General features: G+C 34.2%; 1 protein-coding gene across 1 annotated transcript in view; it reads right to left on the reverse strand.

Moving 5' to 3' along the window:
• Window positions 1–2,234: 2,234 nt before the first annotated feature.
• The window catches only part of LOC121370910 (chromatin-remodeling ATPase INO80-like), a 71,965-nt gene continuing 57,381 nt past the window's right edge, over window positions 2,235–16,818 (reverse strand). The window contains exons 30-37 of the mRNA XM_041496443.1: window positions 15,863–16,030; window positions 15,018–15,176; window positions 13,668–13,770; window positions 12,898–12,968; window positions 12,605–12,721; window positions 7,972–8,074; window positions 7,087–7,269; window positions 2,235–3,960 (exon numbers count right to left, since the gene is read on the reverse strand). Coding sequence (XP_041352377.1) covers window positions 3,896–3,960; window positions 7,087–7,269; window positions 7,972–8,074; window positions 12,605–12,721; window positions 12,898–12,968; window positions 13,668–13,770; window positions 15,018–15,176; window positions 15,863–16,030 — 969 coding nt within the window. The 3' untranslated portion in view covers window positions 2,235–3,895. The remainder of the gene's footprint in view (window positions 3,961–7,086; window positions 7,270–7,971; window positions 8,075–12,604; window positions 12,722–12,897; window positions 12,969–13,667; window positions 13,771–15,017; window positions 15,177–15,862; window positions 16,031–16,818) is intronic.

Below are 16,818 nucleotides of genomic sequence, written 5' to 3' on the forward strand. Positions count from 1 at the left end.
TTTTATTTAATGTTTTTATCATGTGTATGAAGTTACTGAAAAATTTAAAATGCACACATTTTACAGTATTTCCCATCATTTTTCTGTTTCAATTCAGATTGTTGTGCAGTTGGCTATAATGTTTATGAGGTCCACACAGTTGTTTGCGTTTGTGGAGAAGCTTTAATGTATGATATACATCATTTTGAGGAAGAAGTAAACTTATCTTGCAACCGTGTTGAGATGAAGCATCTGAATTATAGTTCTATTAATTGTGGTTTTGTTTTTGTTTTTATTCAAATGTCTAAAACATTTTATGTGGATGTGATTTTGTCTCAAACCACAATGCAATTATGTCATTCAATGGCACCGGAATAATTTTGTTTAATGTTTATTTAAAGACATTTAACAAATATTCTACATCTAATTTATAAAACAACTTTAGCACCTTTTATAAGTTTAAGTTTTAGAACTGGAGGACCCAGAAATATGGGGGTTACACATTAAAAAGCACCAATAAAATAACACTTGCAATACTGAATATTCAGAAAACAAAACTGTATGTACAGTGGCAAAACTTGATTTGCTCCAAATGCTGAAACATATAGCATGTTATATTAAGAGCTATACTAGAGATGATCACAGGAGAGGAGTCTTCAAAATTAATTTAGTTTATTGGTATGGGTCTGTGAATTTAATATATAGAGGATAATAAACAAGTTACCAGTTATTATCCAATTTATGTCCAGAGTGAAATCAATTTTCAGTTGTCACGAGCTTTAGCAAGTGACAAATGAAAATTATTTCACTCGGGACATAAATTGGATAATAACTGGTACTGAGTTTGTTATTCTATTTAATACCTGAGCTATTTTTTCTTTAAAAGCTTTTATTTTCGACACACACATGCATGTACATGTATAGAAATGATATAAACCACTTTATGCACTGTTTGGAGTATTGCTATAACTTTGTTATTTAATCACATTCATAGATCATTTTCAAAAAGAAAGTTCTCTTTATTCTGGTACAATTGACTGCATTAAAATGACATTTTGTTATAAATTTAACACCAAAAACAGACAGCCGTAAACGCAAACTCTTTAAACTACATGATGTCATTGTGTGTTTGCCAAATTGTGATGACGTCATATTTAGTACCGACAAGGTCATTGGTTTGTAAGTGTCAAATCATCCAATACTATTGTTCATTAGACCAATGCATGATAAATTCTCAGTGAGAAATTATGATTTTTATTTTCCCCTGCTGGAGGCAATACATATATGGGATGGACAGGTAAAAATATTATTTGATTGACTCCTCCTACCAACTAAAATGATCATTTTTGAAATACTGATCAACAATGAGCTATTCATAACTTTTAGTATAAATGTCACCAGCCATTTTTGTTAATAATAGTTCTGCACTACATTTTATAGCAAAGTGATTAGTGACTGCACATCTTATGTACAGCCTTTAATATACAGATGCAATCTTAAATCTTGATTAATACAAAAACTGGAAATACATATAATGATAATGGTTAATTTGGCATTATTTTAGTATTTCATCATGGCTAGCTCTGGCACTCACCAAATTCACCAACTGCAAATTTCAAAAACAATTGGCGAATTTTATTTTAATTTGGCAAAATAATTTCATGTAATAATTGACATTTTGTTACAAAATAACTGGTTTTTCGCAATTTTTCAAGTTTAATAGATAATTTGGCACTTTCCTGCTGATCCAGAGCTAGCCCTGTTTCATTGTTGTTAGTAATGAATTTATAAAATAACACAGGAAAAAGTCTAATTATAATTTTGAAACATGTGATTATTCTAAAAAACCAATACTCAAAACTATTTCATGGTTGGTAGAAATACTTATAAACTGTATTTTCTTAAAGTTTTTCTGTTGTTATTTAATTACAAGAAATGGGTTTATTGCAAAGCATAAAATTAATAACATTATATTACAATTCAAAGAAAAACAAATCAAATATATATACACAGCTCACTTGCTAACTGGACACTTTTAACTTAAACATCGACATTAAATAAAGAAATGTTTTAATAAAACTATTTAGATTTGGTAATTTATGCTGTGGTTACTATGTGCGAGTAAAGTAGAAAGAAATTCAGTAGTAACATTTGAAAAAGCATTGACCATCAATGTTATTTGTATCACCGCTGCTGCCTATGTGCAAGGAATAACATGTTTGATTTCATACAACAGGGAAAAAAGAAAGAAATTATTTATTAAAACAAAATTTATTACCTTGACCACAAGATGACATAATAAAAATGTTTTTAAATTAACAAAGAATAAGTCATATTATTAATGAAATGTCAATTTCCAACATTCCTGTCTAATTAGCCATCTATTGTTATTACTGTATAAAATTCAGCGATTAAAAAAAATATACATATAGCACTTGTACAACTTGTGGAATTTAACTTGGACATACAACTGACTTTATATACAATTATTTAGGTCCAAAAATATAGGGGTGGTGTGTGTGGATGTATTTGTAAAGGCATAGTTCATTATTGTCCGACATCCATTGCTAAAGAACAATCCAAACTACGTTTGTGTATTATGACAAAGATATCTGATAATAACCAACACAACCCACAAAGTAGTGCATATTTGTTCGACACAGAAATCAGTCTTCAGCGTCCATCACCAAATTCATTACCACTTACACATTTAAATTACTTTGTAGATGAGCAATGCAGACTTTTATCTGCCATCATCAGCAAAAGGACTGCCCTGAGTTCGATGCATTGTAAGATGTTTTCAACTAATAAAATATTTTAACGACTAGTATTTACATATTAAATTAAAAAAATTCATTGTATAGAATTTCATTATCTGTATATTCAATGGGGCAAATTTACGAAGCCCATTTTTCTATGTTCAAGCATAGTAAATGTACGTAGTTACACATGTGTAAGTCTAAAACAGGTTTTGTAAATTCTGCCCATAGTATTTTTGATCGTCCTAATATTTGTAAGTAGCCCAAACTGGATTTGGTATCCCAATAATTTCGCACATACGAATAAATATATATTAGGAAATAAAATAAAGTTTGACCTAGTGCAAACACTGGGACAATTAGAAACATGTTTAATATACATCCACTAATAGTTTATTTTAAAAAATACATTTAATATATAATTATCGTCCTTAAAAACTCTCTGTTGGTTGACATCACCTTAACAATCGCCGAAAACTGAGGATAGACCTTTAAGACACGTAAAACATAATTGCACCAGTTTTCTCTTTAATCTGCCTGCATTGTTCATCTGGATTTGGCAAGCATGTCATGGACATAGTGAGGTGTGGACCTCAGACAAGACAGTATGTGCATAGGAAAATTCAAACATTGGTCACACAATCATATCAGTACTATTTTACTGAAAACTTTCTTAAGCCTAAATATGAAGCCCGAGTCATACTAATGTTACACTATTAGGCATCACTGCAAAACAATTATTCCCAATGGAATTGTAAGGGTTTTCAATGATCTATTGCATGAATTCACACATATAAAAAGTCAAAGGTTCAAAAGCACACATTTTTATAAATCTAAATATATATGTTGATGGACTGTCATGTTCATATTGTATGTACTTCTTTATCAAACATCAGTGTATGTACAGAAATGTTAATCAACTGTCATGTTTATCCAGTGTTGTTCACAGTCAACTTTTAGTCCCTTGGAGGTAAAAAAACATGCGTATCACAAACAATTCCTTGCTACTCTGTAATGACACAGCACCTCATTTGAATCACACACAGTTACAAAACAGCAAGATGCAAACATCCACACAAGTTGATGAAATATTGAGTTTATTTTCATCCTCTTTATGCTATCCACTGTTGAAAACTTTGTCAATAAATGGTGGAGTTTCACGTTGGTGTGTTTCTGCCAGATGTCGGCAAGGAACCTGATTGGCAAGGAGAATCGATGGATCCTGCAATTAAAAAAAACGAAACAATTATGGTCAGTTCATAATTTGATTGCCGACCACATGCGAAACTGATTTTAAAAAAAAATGTATTAGGTGAACGAAAAATAGTTGGAATGAATGCGCTCCAAAATATAATATGAACTGTGTTAAAACCACACTGACTTCACTGAAAAATTACGATTAGGTTTGAACAGAAGCAGAACTGGGTGAGTCAACTACTCGCCGACAAGAGTCGGTGGTGAAGTATGAATCTAGATTTAGGATAAAAACTAATAATAAATGGAACTGATTATCTTATTTAGGCATTCCTTAAAAGTTGTATTTGTTATCTGACCCACTATGTTAGTTGTGAGTTAGTCTTATAGGTTTGATCCAGCACTAGCCTGCTGGTGTGTCACTTGGCTAGTCATTCAACATTTTATTACTTAAAACTGATCTCTCTTAGTGCCAAAAAGCTAAGAAATGACAATGTAATATAGGCATTTTTTAATTAGGGAGTCATAATTATAGATCATCAGGTTACAGGATTTTTTTTTTCTTTTAACGAGTGGCCTTAATAAACTACACTGGTTTTCTACATTATGTACTGTACTACTAAAATACACTAGTTATCCATCTTATTTCCAAAATTTGGTTGTCTGTGTTTTGTTTAAAGTGTGTTGACTGCTTTTCAGAAAACAGTTATAACAGTAACCGAGTCATCGCTTTAGTCATTAAAAAAAAATCAACAGCACAAAACTAAACGTGCAAATTAGACATCCATAACTGTATTACTTACGGACATGTTTACTGTGAGAAATTATGGAATTTAGTTATTTTTTAATATTAGTAATAAACGACAAATGTTTTGTCTGCAAAATTATGACGTTGCTCAGATTGTTTTGCTTTACTGCAATGTATAAACAATCCACAGTTTAACAATTCTATATCAACAACCATAAACAAAAACCCCAAGAATAACTAACACAATTATACAGATAAAAAAATCTAGACCAGATATGCAAACATTTGAAAACTATGAATTAATTTACTAAAATTAGGTTTATAAAGTTTGAAAGTCTTGAAGTATCTAAGAGCATGAGCCTGCCTGCTGGTTCTCTGTGTGTAGTAAAACTAATGGGGGACAGATGGATACACTCGGAATGGTCTGATCTCTGTATCACTGTCATCTGTAACAGCTGTGCCCCTACGTGCATGTCCTAGGTTCAAATTCCAACACAGATGATAAAACCACATATGGAAGGAGTCTACTGACATTGTTCCCAAAGAAACATCTTTCTTTCAACTCAAGAGCAACGAAAAAAGACTTTACCAAACCAGCAAACATTGCCTTGTAGCAATGATGGCCGTTTAATGATTTTTTTTTCCACCCAGCCCAATTGAAAAATGTGTATGCAGCAGAAAAAAAAAAAAAAATTCTGCAGTTTTAAATACTGATTATTTGAATATTTTATTTATGCAACCAATAAATGAAAAGCAGTTAAAAAAAAGCATTCTAATAGTTCTTTCAATGCAACACATCTCTGTCTATCCCCATTTTCCTTTTTGAGTCTTTCCTTTTTTTTTTACGACATGAAGAGGGTGTAGTGGCCTTACACCTACGCACTGAGCCCTTAAGAACTCGCTCTGGGTTGGAGCCGGTATCGGGCTGTGTACCCTGTACCTACCAGCCTGTAGTTCAATGGCTTAACCACTGCACCAGTGAGGCCGGTACCAAGGGCAACAGATCTTTTATATGAATGTTTCAAAAGACAAGACAGTACATACCATGACTTTCAATATATCAGTAATGGAGTACTATTCAGGAAGAAAACACAAACATCCATCGAGGGAGATCCCATAGACAGGACAAGACAATATATACCATGGCATTAGATGTATCAGTAATGGAGCACTGGTCAGGGTGAAAACACAAACATCCATCGAGGGAGATCCCATAGACAGGACAAGACAATATATACCATGGCATTAGATGTATCAGTAATGGAGCACTGGTCAGGGTGAAAACACAAACATACATCGAGGGAGATCCCATAGACAGGACAAGACAATATATACCATGGCATTAGATGTATCAGTAATGGAGCACTGGTCAGGGTGAAAACACAAACATCCATCGAGGGAGATCCCATAGACAGGACAAGACAATATATACCATGGCATTAGATGTATCAGTAATGGAGCACTGGTCAGGGTGAAAACACAAACATACATCGAGGGAGATCCCATAGACAGGACAAGACAATATATACCATGGCATTAGATGTATCAGTAATGGAGCACTGGTCAGGGTGAAAACACAAACATACATCGAGGGAGATCCCATAGACAGGACAAGACAATATATACCATGGCATTAGATGTATCAGTAATGGAGCACTGGTCAGGGTGAAAACACAAACATACATCGAGGGAGATCCCATAGACAGGACAAGACAATATATACCATGGCATTAGATGTATCAGTAATGGAGCACTGGTCAGGGTGAAAACACAAACATACATCGAGGGAGATCCCATAGACAGGACAAGACAATATATACCATGGCATGGTCAGATGATCCCATAGACAGGACAGTACCAATGGAGCACTGGTCTGGGTGAAAACACAAACATCCATCGAGGGAGATCCCATAGACAGGACAAGACAATATATACCATGGCATTAGATGTATCAGTAATGGAGCACTGGTCAGGGTGAAAACACAAACATCCATCGAGGGAGATCCCATAGACAGGACAAGACAATATATACCATGGCATTAGATGTATCAGTAATGGAGCACTGGTCAGGGTGAAAACACAAACATCCATCGAGGGAGATCCCATAGACAGGACAAGACAATATATACCATGGCATTAGATGTATCAGTAATGGAGCACTGGTCAGGGTGAAAACACAAACATCCATCAAGGGTGATCCCCATAGACAGGACAGAACAGTACATACCATGAATATGAATACATTAGTAACAGAGCACAGGTCAAGGTGGAAAACACAAACACAAACGTCCATCAAAGATGATCGATCCTATGACCCATCACACTTCGACCAAGCACTCTACCACAGAGCTACATTCATCCCGAATAGACTGTAGACTGTATTTTAATTAAATCATGTGTGCACACCTGAAGGCAAACTGTAACCGTAGGCTGCATATGCTGCGTTCATCCCGGCCTGAGCACCATGTATCTCTGCAGCACTCAGCAACTTCTTCGAGCCCCTCCCCCGGGGCCGCCTCCCTACACCGGTACCGCGCGGTCGCCCTCTACTTCGACCTCGCTTTCCCTGAGATTTGGGCGTTGATGTGACTGGAATAAACAATTCATGTTCACATGTATATAAGTCTGGTATCTTAACATGAGATATGTTACATGGATAGGTGATGGGCTATTTGTTTTGTTCTTAATATGCTCAAATTACTTAGCTGATATACAGTGACCCACCTCTAAAACGGACACACATTTTGTTATTGTTTAATGACACTACTAGAACACATTGTTGGCTATTGGATGTCAAACCACACGGGACAAAGTAAAAAGACTGGTATTAAGGCATGTCCAGTTTAGACAAGTTTTGACGGTTTTTACTGTTACAGGTTATGAATAAAATAAAAAAACCCAAAAAACAACAATGGACAGTAATACTAATGTTCACTTCATAAAACCAACAAATTGCTTTGACTACCATTCATATTTGGTACAAATAATTTTTAATTACTTCTCCATTTATAAGACACCTTTTAGTGCATGTTATACTTCCTTTATGTAATTGAAAAAACAGAAAATGGATTTAACATAAACAGCATGCAGGATTTGTTTTAATCTAAGTATTTCAGAATTGGACAGTGAACTCAGGTCACATAGTATGTATGACTTTGTAACAGGAAGAATCTAAGTTTTGAACTCTGACCAATCTGATACACATTATAAGCTCAATTATGGTCTGCCTTCAAAGGCTGTAATACATTAGGGGGAAATGTAAAAATTTTCTTTGAAATTTTAATGTTTTACCAGGTGGGAATGTGTTGTGAGCATCATCAACAATAACAAGTCCGCCATCATTGCTACTGTCCTCTTGAGCTCCGAATACCAGCGCCTCGCTCCCAAACGACATCTGCAAAATATATAGCAATTGGCTAATTGCAGTCTCCCACACATCTGTAACACATATTGTAATTGGCTAATTGCAACCTGGAATACATCTGCAACATGTACAGTAATTGGCTAATTGAAACATACCAGCTTGGAAGAACAAACAATAATCTGTTTTCCCCAAACACAGCAGATTAGAAGAAAAAAAATCAGATTTATTGGATAATGATCACAGCATGTTTGTCACAAAATAAAAAAATTTGGTGAAAAACATAATTGTGAAAAAGTTAACTTGTAAAAATGTATAAATAAATAGGCAATTTTTTTGCCAGAGGGTAAAACGGGTATGGCGCCATACCCAAATTTTCTGCAGATATATATATATATTTTAACTTAACCTTTTGACAAAATTAATGATTTATTATTACTGTATGGTTTTCATAACCCAAACCCTAACCCATTTTCTTTTTGGGAGACAGCAAATGCATGCAGCACACACATTGTAAATATTCAATTCCATAGCGCCATACCCTAAAATTTCTTTCTGGCGGAAACCCTGATGGGTAATTTAAACATTCAGTTAAAGCAATAATAAACATTCAGCAGAATTCGATGTCTCACCAGCCATAACCTTTCTTTCTTTTTTTGTTGCTAAACAAACACTGATAGTGGTAGTATAGCCTTGAAAACTGACAACATTTTTGGTATGCAAATGGCAATGTCCAGTTCTAAAAGGCAAATGCTGATACTTAAATAGTCACAAAAACTGACAGGAATGCTATAAAATATGAAGCTGATACTACTGATCAACACTATACATCTTCTCAAATATAAAACAAAACATTAAACATTCGAAAATGGCCAACTTCTCTTAGGTCCCAAACAATAACATGCATATATATATATTTCTATGGTTTTGGAAAATTGAAACCAACACAACTTACTATATTTGTAGTTTTAGAAAAACAAACAAGCCTACAATATTCATACACAATGGTCAACAGAGGAATAAGCCAACAGATGTGTTCCAGTATAAATCTGTCAAGCACAAAGGATATTTGTTTTTCCTTTAGTTGTAAATATTACTGGTACATGGTCAATGGGGTAAACCATAGCTAGATATCACCAACATTTATCTGTAATTCACATAAACCGACAGCCTGTTCATTGCTAAATGAACATAAAGTATATGTGGACTAGTCGAAAACAAAGGTTGCTATTGATGTGCCAATATATTAAATACATCAATTTAGTATGATGTTAAAAACAAGTGGTATACATGGTAGGGTTTCTGCCAGAGGGTAAAATGGGTATGGCGACATACTCAAATTTGTTTGCAGATTTTTTTTTTTTAAGTTGACCTTTTGACAAAATTAATGACTCTTATCATTACTGTATGATTTTTTAAAACCTAACCACTTTTCTTTTTGGGGAAGGCCCCCTCCCATACCCATTATTAACTGTAATTGCATTCAGGAAGAAGAAGGAAATATTTTATTTAACGACCCACTCAACACATTTTATTTACGGTTATATCGCATCAGACATATTTTTTAAAGGACCACACAGATATTGAGAGAGGAAACCCGCTGTCGCCATTTCATGGGCTACTCTTTTTGATTAGCAGCAAGGGATCTTTTATATGCACCATCCGACAGACAGGGTAGTACATACCACGTCCTTTGATATGCCTGTCATGGTGCACTGGCTGGAACATGGTGCACTGGCTGGAACGAGAAATAGCCCAATGGGTCCACCGGCGAGGATCGATCCCAGACTGCTTTACCACTGGGCTATGTCCCGCCCCTATGTGGTTGCATTCAGATTACACATTGTAAATATTCTATTTTAAAGCACCATACCCAAACAAATTTCTTTCTGGCAGAAACACTGCGATGATGGTGATGACAATATTGAAAGATAAGGATGTTAAAAAATAATAATAACAAACACTTAAGACAAAACAAACCATTTCCACCACACAAAAATAAAGTGTACTGTAAACAAAAAACAAAAAAACTAAATCTATTTACATAAAATAGTATAAAAAGAAAACTTAATTCATTGACTACTGTATACATTATCTGATATTATCTACAAAGGCTACAGCTGTTTCCTTGTCTAAGAGGGGGGTGGGAGTGAGTGATGGGTGGAAAGGCAACAGTGAACCAAGCAAAGAATATCATTGTTAAATAATGACCGGCCTCGGTGGCGTCGTGGCAGGCCATCGGTCTACAGGCTGGTAGGTACTGGGTTCGGATCCCATTCGAGGTATGGGATTATTAATCCAGATACTGACTCCAAACCCTGAGTGAGTGCTCCGCAAGGCTCAATGGGTAGGTGTAAACCACTTACACCAACCAGTGATCCATAACTGGTTCAACAAAGGCCATGGTTTGTGCTATCCTGCCTGTGGGAAGCGCAAATAAAAGATCCCTTGCTGCCAATCGGAAGAGTAGCCCATGTAGTGGCAACAGCGGGTTTCCTCTCAAAATCTGTGTGGTCCGTAACCATATGTCTGACGCCATATAACCGTAAATAAAATGTGTTGAGTGTGTCGTTAAATAAACCATTTCTTTCTTTCTTTCTTGTTAAATAATGAAGTATTATTGTAGCACTGCTTGTGAAATTGTAAAATAAAATTAATAATACCATTTTTAATGGCAGCTCAACCAAAAACAACTTTTATTCATAACTGATGTCATTAACTTTGTAACAAAAGAATACAATAATTTTCTTCACTGCACAAGAATAATACTTTGCTACACATCATATTATTAACGAAACCTAAATAGGTATTTCCCCCTGAAAAATATAGTCATTAAATTGCTTGTAACACTTGACAGAGTACTAGAATTTTTTTTACAAAAAGAAAATTAATCACAAACAATCACTGTAATATTCAGCTAAAATCACTAATTGGAAAAGAGTACTAGAATTTTTTACAATAGGAAAGTTAATCACAAATAATTACTATAATGTTCAGCTAAGTCTCTCATTGAAAAAGACTGGGCAATGAAGCGTTTATGACGACATGATGCTAAGTGTGTCTGTACGTTGAGGCAACTCACACCTGGTCACATGAGGGTCACACTGGTGATGCTAAAACCAGCTTAACATTACACAAAGACAAAGAATATCACTCTGAGAATTAAGGACAAAGATTATATTATAAGTTTTAGAATTATTGCCGTAGAAACATTTTTTAAATTTTAATTTAAAAAAATGAAGAAAACTAGTACAATTTTATGTTGGTTTGTATTTTGCTACTAATTTGATTCAAACATGACATAAACAGATAATAACAAACGAGTTACGATTTATTATCAAATTTATCAGATAATTTTCACTTGTCTTGAGCTTTAGCTAATAAAAAATAAAAATTATTTAATGAGGGATATCTATTGATAATAACTAGTATCAAGTTATTCTATTTATTGCCTCAGCTATTTTTCTTTTAAAAAGCCTATTATTTTCGATATCCATGTATGTACATGGTATGAGTATGATTCTTAACGTTAAATGAATCCATGAAAGGAGTTTTTATCATAGATTTAACAGTGTTGTTATGACATTAAATTAAAAACCATTTTTGTAAAACATAAAAGAAGGTATGTAATAAATACAGAACTTCACATACGTTGTTTTTGCTTCCTATTTATTGAATGAGTTTATTTTGTGCAAGAACATATACCACGAGACCGCGTAGCGGTGGTGGGCATATGCTTTCACAAAATAATTTATTTTGTGAAAACGTGATATATATTCTTGCACAAAATAAACTCATTCAATAAATAAGAAGCGAAAACAAAGATGTTTACTTTAGCTTAGTAGAACAATGGACTTCAAACAAAAGAGTTGCTACTTAAAATTTTCTCGACAGATAGTTGAATGGTTTGTTATATTTGGTACCCAAAATGGGATAACAGGGTTTCTGCCAGAGGGTGAAATGGGTATGGCGCCATACCCAAATGTTTTGGCAGATTACAATGTTTACTGTTGACCTTTGACAAAATTAGTGACTCTTATCATTACTGTATGATTTTCTTAACCCTAACCCTAAACATAACACATTTTCTTTCTGGGGGAGGACCTCCATACCTCCATTACACATTGTAAATATTCAATTTCATAGCGCCATACCCAAAAATTTCTTTCTGGCAGAAACACTGGATAAGTAAGGTATCATTATTAAACAACATTTAAAACAAAAACAGTTTGTAATCTTTAACGACACCACTAGAGCACACTGATTTATTAATCATTGGATATTGATGTCAAACATTTGGTAATTTGACATATAATGATAGTGGAAATCCGCAACATTTTCCCATCACTAGCAAGAAATCTTTTATATGCACCATTCCACATTACAGGATAGCACATACCACAGCCTTTAATATACCAGTCGGGGTGCACAAGCTGGAACAAGAAATGGCCCCACAAACAAAGATCGATCCCAGAAAAGAAAAAAAAAGCCCGTTGAAAAACAAACTAGTTATATATAAAATAAAAAATCTTTAAACTTAATAAGAAGTCTAGGATTTCTTACCACACTCTGAGGACTGGCTGGGACAGAGTACGAGTCGTGGCTGGCAACAGATTCTGTGTCTGGGGCAGGTATTGTTATGTTTGATTCACCAATTTTCGACTTCTTCCCCTCTCGTTTCTGAAATCGAAAATCATAACTATATGCTTTACACTAGTCATTTTTTACATACATACGTTTTATCTCTCGGCCACAGAGCATTTTATAAATGTCAGCCAGCTAAAAAACTAATCTCATGTCAAGTAAATACTAACAGAATTTTTTGAAAATAACATTGCCATGAGCATTATGTCTACCTTATATTCACGTTTCCTTTTTCTTTCTTCCTTGTTTCCATCCTTTCTTTTTTCATCCTGTCGGAACTTCACTACAATCAAAGTTATCAATTATCAGAATTATCACATTAAATTAAATTATATATATATTTTTAAAATCTATACTACTACACTCTATATTTGATTATTCATTTGGTAATCTGTCTCTGTTGGCTGGAGATCTGTTTTCTATGTATGAAAAATAAACAAAATTGAGAAAATATAAAACTGTCAGCAGACAATATTCTTCACTGTGCAAGAGTATTGCTTTTCTATTTACATATCTCAACCAATGTTTTTACAACTGCACATAATAATAGTAAACAATTTTCCTTTTTATTTTTACATCAAACCAAACTAGAATTACTTTTTAAAAAAAACACTTAATTTTTGCTGGGACAAAGTACAGACTATGGCAAAAATACTTCAAACCTTCTATGACCCAAGTAACAAATGTCCACTATGTTAAATAGCTCCTACTTTCAGAGATAATAAAACACTAATGGCAATAGTTACATACAGATAAACACAAATGAAAAATAATTTCTATTTAAATGTATCATTTCTTTTTTTCAAATGCATTACAATATGTTTTTAATTTTACGAAAAACTACCGGTATTGCATTCTTCAGAAAAATAAAATAAAAATTATTACATGGCTTTGTACGATAACTTCATACCAATTGAATACTTTTATCTGGTAAACAATTGTTTTTCTCTCTACAAATAGATGGAAATGAAAATGCACATACATTTAGTTTCCATTTCATCATCGTCAATGAGGAGAGACACAACTTCCTTTGGCTTGAGCGTGTCTGGGCGGAAGTTTCCTCCTGATATTACCATTCTTTGGATCTGTAAGACAAAGTAAACGTATCCATCATAATACAAACATCAAATTTCCTCAAATGATCTGCTTAGTATATAAAAATCTTTATACCACTGGGTCAACAGTTTATAAAAGATTTTTGTTTCAGGGATCTAAATTACTAAGCAAATAAATTTCACTAGAAATATGGCCCGGGGAAACATCTTTTGTGTTTTGTTCATAAATGTTTATATCCAATGGATATGTACATTATTGCACGATACTGAATCATACTTCAAGACAGACGACATCCAGTTTTGTGAGAGGAAAGGAAAGGAATATTGTTCACTGACCCGCCAGCACATTTTACACTACTGCTAGTAGGTGTCTAAGATAGTTATTGCAGCACTTCATCTGCAGTCCGAGAGTAAACCTGCAGCAACATACATATGCTATTCTAACTGCATAGCAGCAAGGCAAGGTTTCTAGAATTTTTTTTAAATCCACTAGCCATGGGATCAGTGATTTAAAATATTTACTAGCCACAATTAAAAATTCACTAGCCCTACTTTACTTTAAGTTAATACAATGTCAAGAGGGAGATAGAGCTTAAAAACACTGGGGGATGGGGGCAGGATATTCATATTTACAAAATAGACTTAACTGCAACATTTGACTTTTTTTCACTAGCCGGCGGGCAATAGTAGTTATTTACTAGCCCAACATTGAATATCACTAGCCATGGGAGTGGGGCTACCATAATCTAGAAGCTCTGAGCAAGGGATATTTTATATGCACTTTGTCACAAACAAGACAGCTCACATCATTTACTTTATTATACCAGATATGGGGCATTGGTTGGGAGTAACAAAAACATTGGGTTCATGGGCATAGACATCAATCCTTTTAAGGAATTAAGAAATATGAAGGAAACAGAAAATGACAGATAGACATAAGCATAGACATGTAGATGGATCCAATGGTTGAATGTTTAAGACCAAATGAACTGTCACATGCAAAAACCTTCAACTTAGCATGACATCAGAAACAGTAAATGTGGATCAGTTTGACATCATTTACTTTGATGCTTAAAAAGTGACATCAATGAATCTGTATTTTTACAAAATAGAGCGCTGATACCTGAGATTTAGCTTTTCGACATTATTACCTGTTATCTGGTCCCCATCAACCTTTTTTTTTTTTGGGGGGGGGGGGGGGGGGGGGGGGGGGGGGGGGGGGGGGGGGTCGGGTCAAGTTGTAGGTTCATATATTCGATGCACCACAAAATACATACCTCACTCTTCTCCTTGGCCCGCTGCAGTATACGTTCTTCGATGGTCCCCTTACAGATCAGTCTGTACACTGTGACCTGCTTGGTCTGGCCAAGACGGTGAGCACGGTCCATTGCCTGCTGGTCCACAGTCGGGTTCCAGTCACTGTCGTAGAAGATAACCTACAAGTAGAGGACAGAGTCAAAATAGAACTATGAAAATAAATTCAAATTTAATGGCAAAAAATCCACAACATATTCAGAATTTTCAACAAGATACACCATATTATAGTTAAATTAAAAGGTATTGAAACAAATTGATTCATTATAAATTAAAAAAGTGAGTTAAAGTTAACAAAATATTTGAGGATCATCCTAAACCATTTTGGAATAGCATTTTGAAATGATGTCCATTTTTACTTGTAGAATTCAATCAATTTTGGTGTCTACCATTCCTACTTTCCCCTTTTTTTCTGATAGAATTCCTGTATTTAATAAACTGCACTGTCAGTTCTTCAGCAAAGCCAGTTATTGTAAACTAAAACATCTAAACAGGATCATAGTAAAAACAGAGGAAAGGTAGACAACTAGTGTCTGCAAAGAACCAATTATATATTATGTATACACTGTCTTTCCCATTCACAACTTACAATGTAACAGAGTTCAGTCAAAACTGTTTGTACTTCTAGTAAATAAAGTAGAACCCATAAGAACCAAGCATATGTTGTTGTTTTCTGTTTGTCTTTTTCCCGGTTGGTAATGGTGTCCTTTTTTTGTTTAATATTTACAACTACAACTCACCCTCCTTAACTTTATTTTTTTTCCAACTTTTACAAACCATACTGCAAATAACCGTGTAACATACTAACCGTGTCTGCAGCAGTTAGATTAATCCCAAGTCCACCTGCTCTGGTACTAAGGAGGAAAACAAAGATGTCTGATCTCGTCTGGAAGTCGGCAACCATGTCTCTGCGATCAGAAATCTTAGATGAGCCATCGAGTCTCATGTACGTGTGTTTTCTGTGCCACATGTATTCCTACAAAAACATCAATAAGTAATCTCATAACAGCAGAATCAGATTTTAGTTCATGTGAAAAGTAGCTACTTGCAAAGTTCTGTATATTTATTACTTATATTTGAATTTAATCCATAGTTGTTTTTTCGGTGTAACAAATAGGATGAAACTGACACACAGAAGATGATAGATGAAAAAGATAAGGGATATGCGAGATATTTTCTGGTGGAATCTGAAACACTGTCTTCAGCTTAAGTCTGATATCCTAACTACCAGGCCACAAAGATCTTACTTTCAACAGGGCATTCCTAATTTCATTTAACCAAACACATTGTTTATTTCAATTTTGTAAAAGTTAAAATTTCCAAAATACCCACCCCAAACCCAACATCTCCTCATGGTCTTTTTCAACTTAACAAATAATTTTTAAAAACCAGTTATGGTTATATATGCAGTATTAACACATAACTACATATTCATGTTGCTGTATTTCACAAACATCAAACAAAAATACACCAAAAAAACCTATAAAAGCTATCGTATAACAAGATTTAAATGTTTGATTATTTTATTCTTAGTTTTATTCTTTTTAATTTTTTATAGAATAAGAACAGAATTCTTCTCCAAGAAAAGAATAGAACTCATCTATTGTTAATTCCACAGATGTGAATCTGTAACAGTGTGCTGTTAATGTTTTAACCTTTAATAGCCATTATTATGTGCTATATATTACATGAAGGTGTGAAACAATGTATCAGGGTTGAAAAACACATCAGGTTGTGAAAAGATTGAGTTGACTGACTTAGGTG

This window comes from Gigantopelta aegis, chromosome 4 (genome assembly GCF_016097555.1).
Source record: "Gigantopelta aegis isolate Gae_Host chromosome 4, Gae_host_genome, whole genome shotgun sequence".
In the NCBI taxonomy this organism is placed as follows: domain Eukaryota; kingdom Metazoa; phylum Mollusca; class Gastropoda; order Neomphalida; family Peltospiridae; genus Gigantopelta; species Gigantopelta aegis.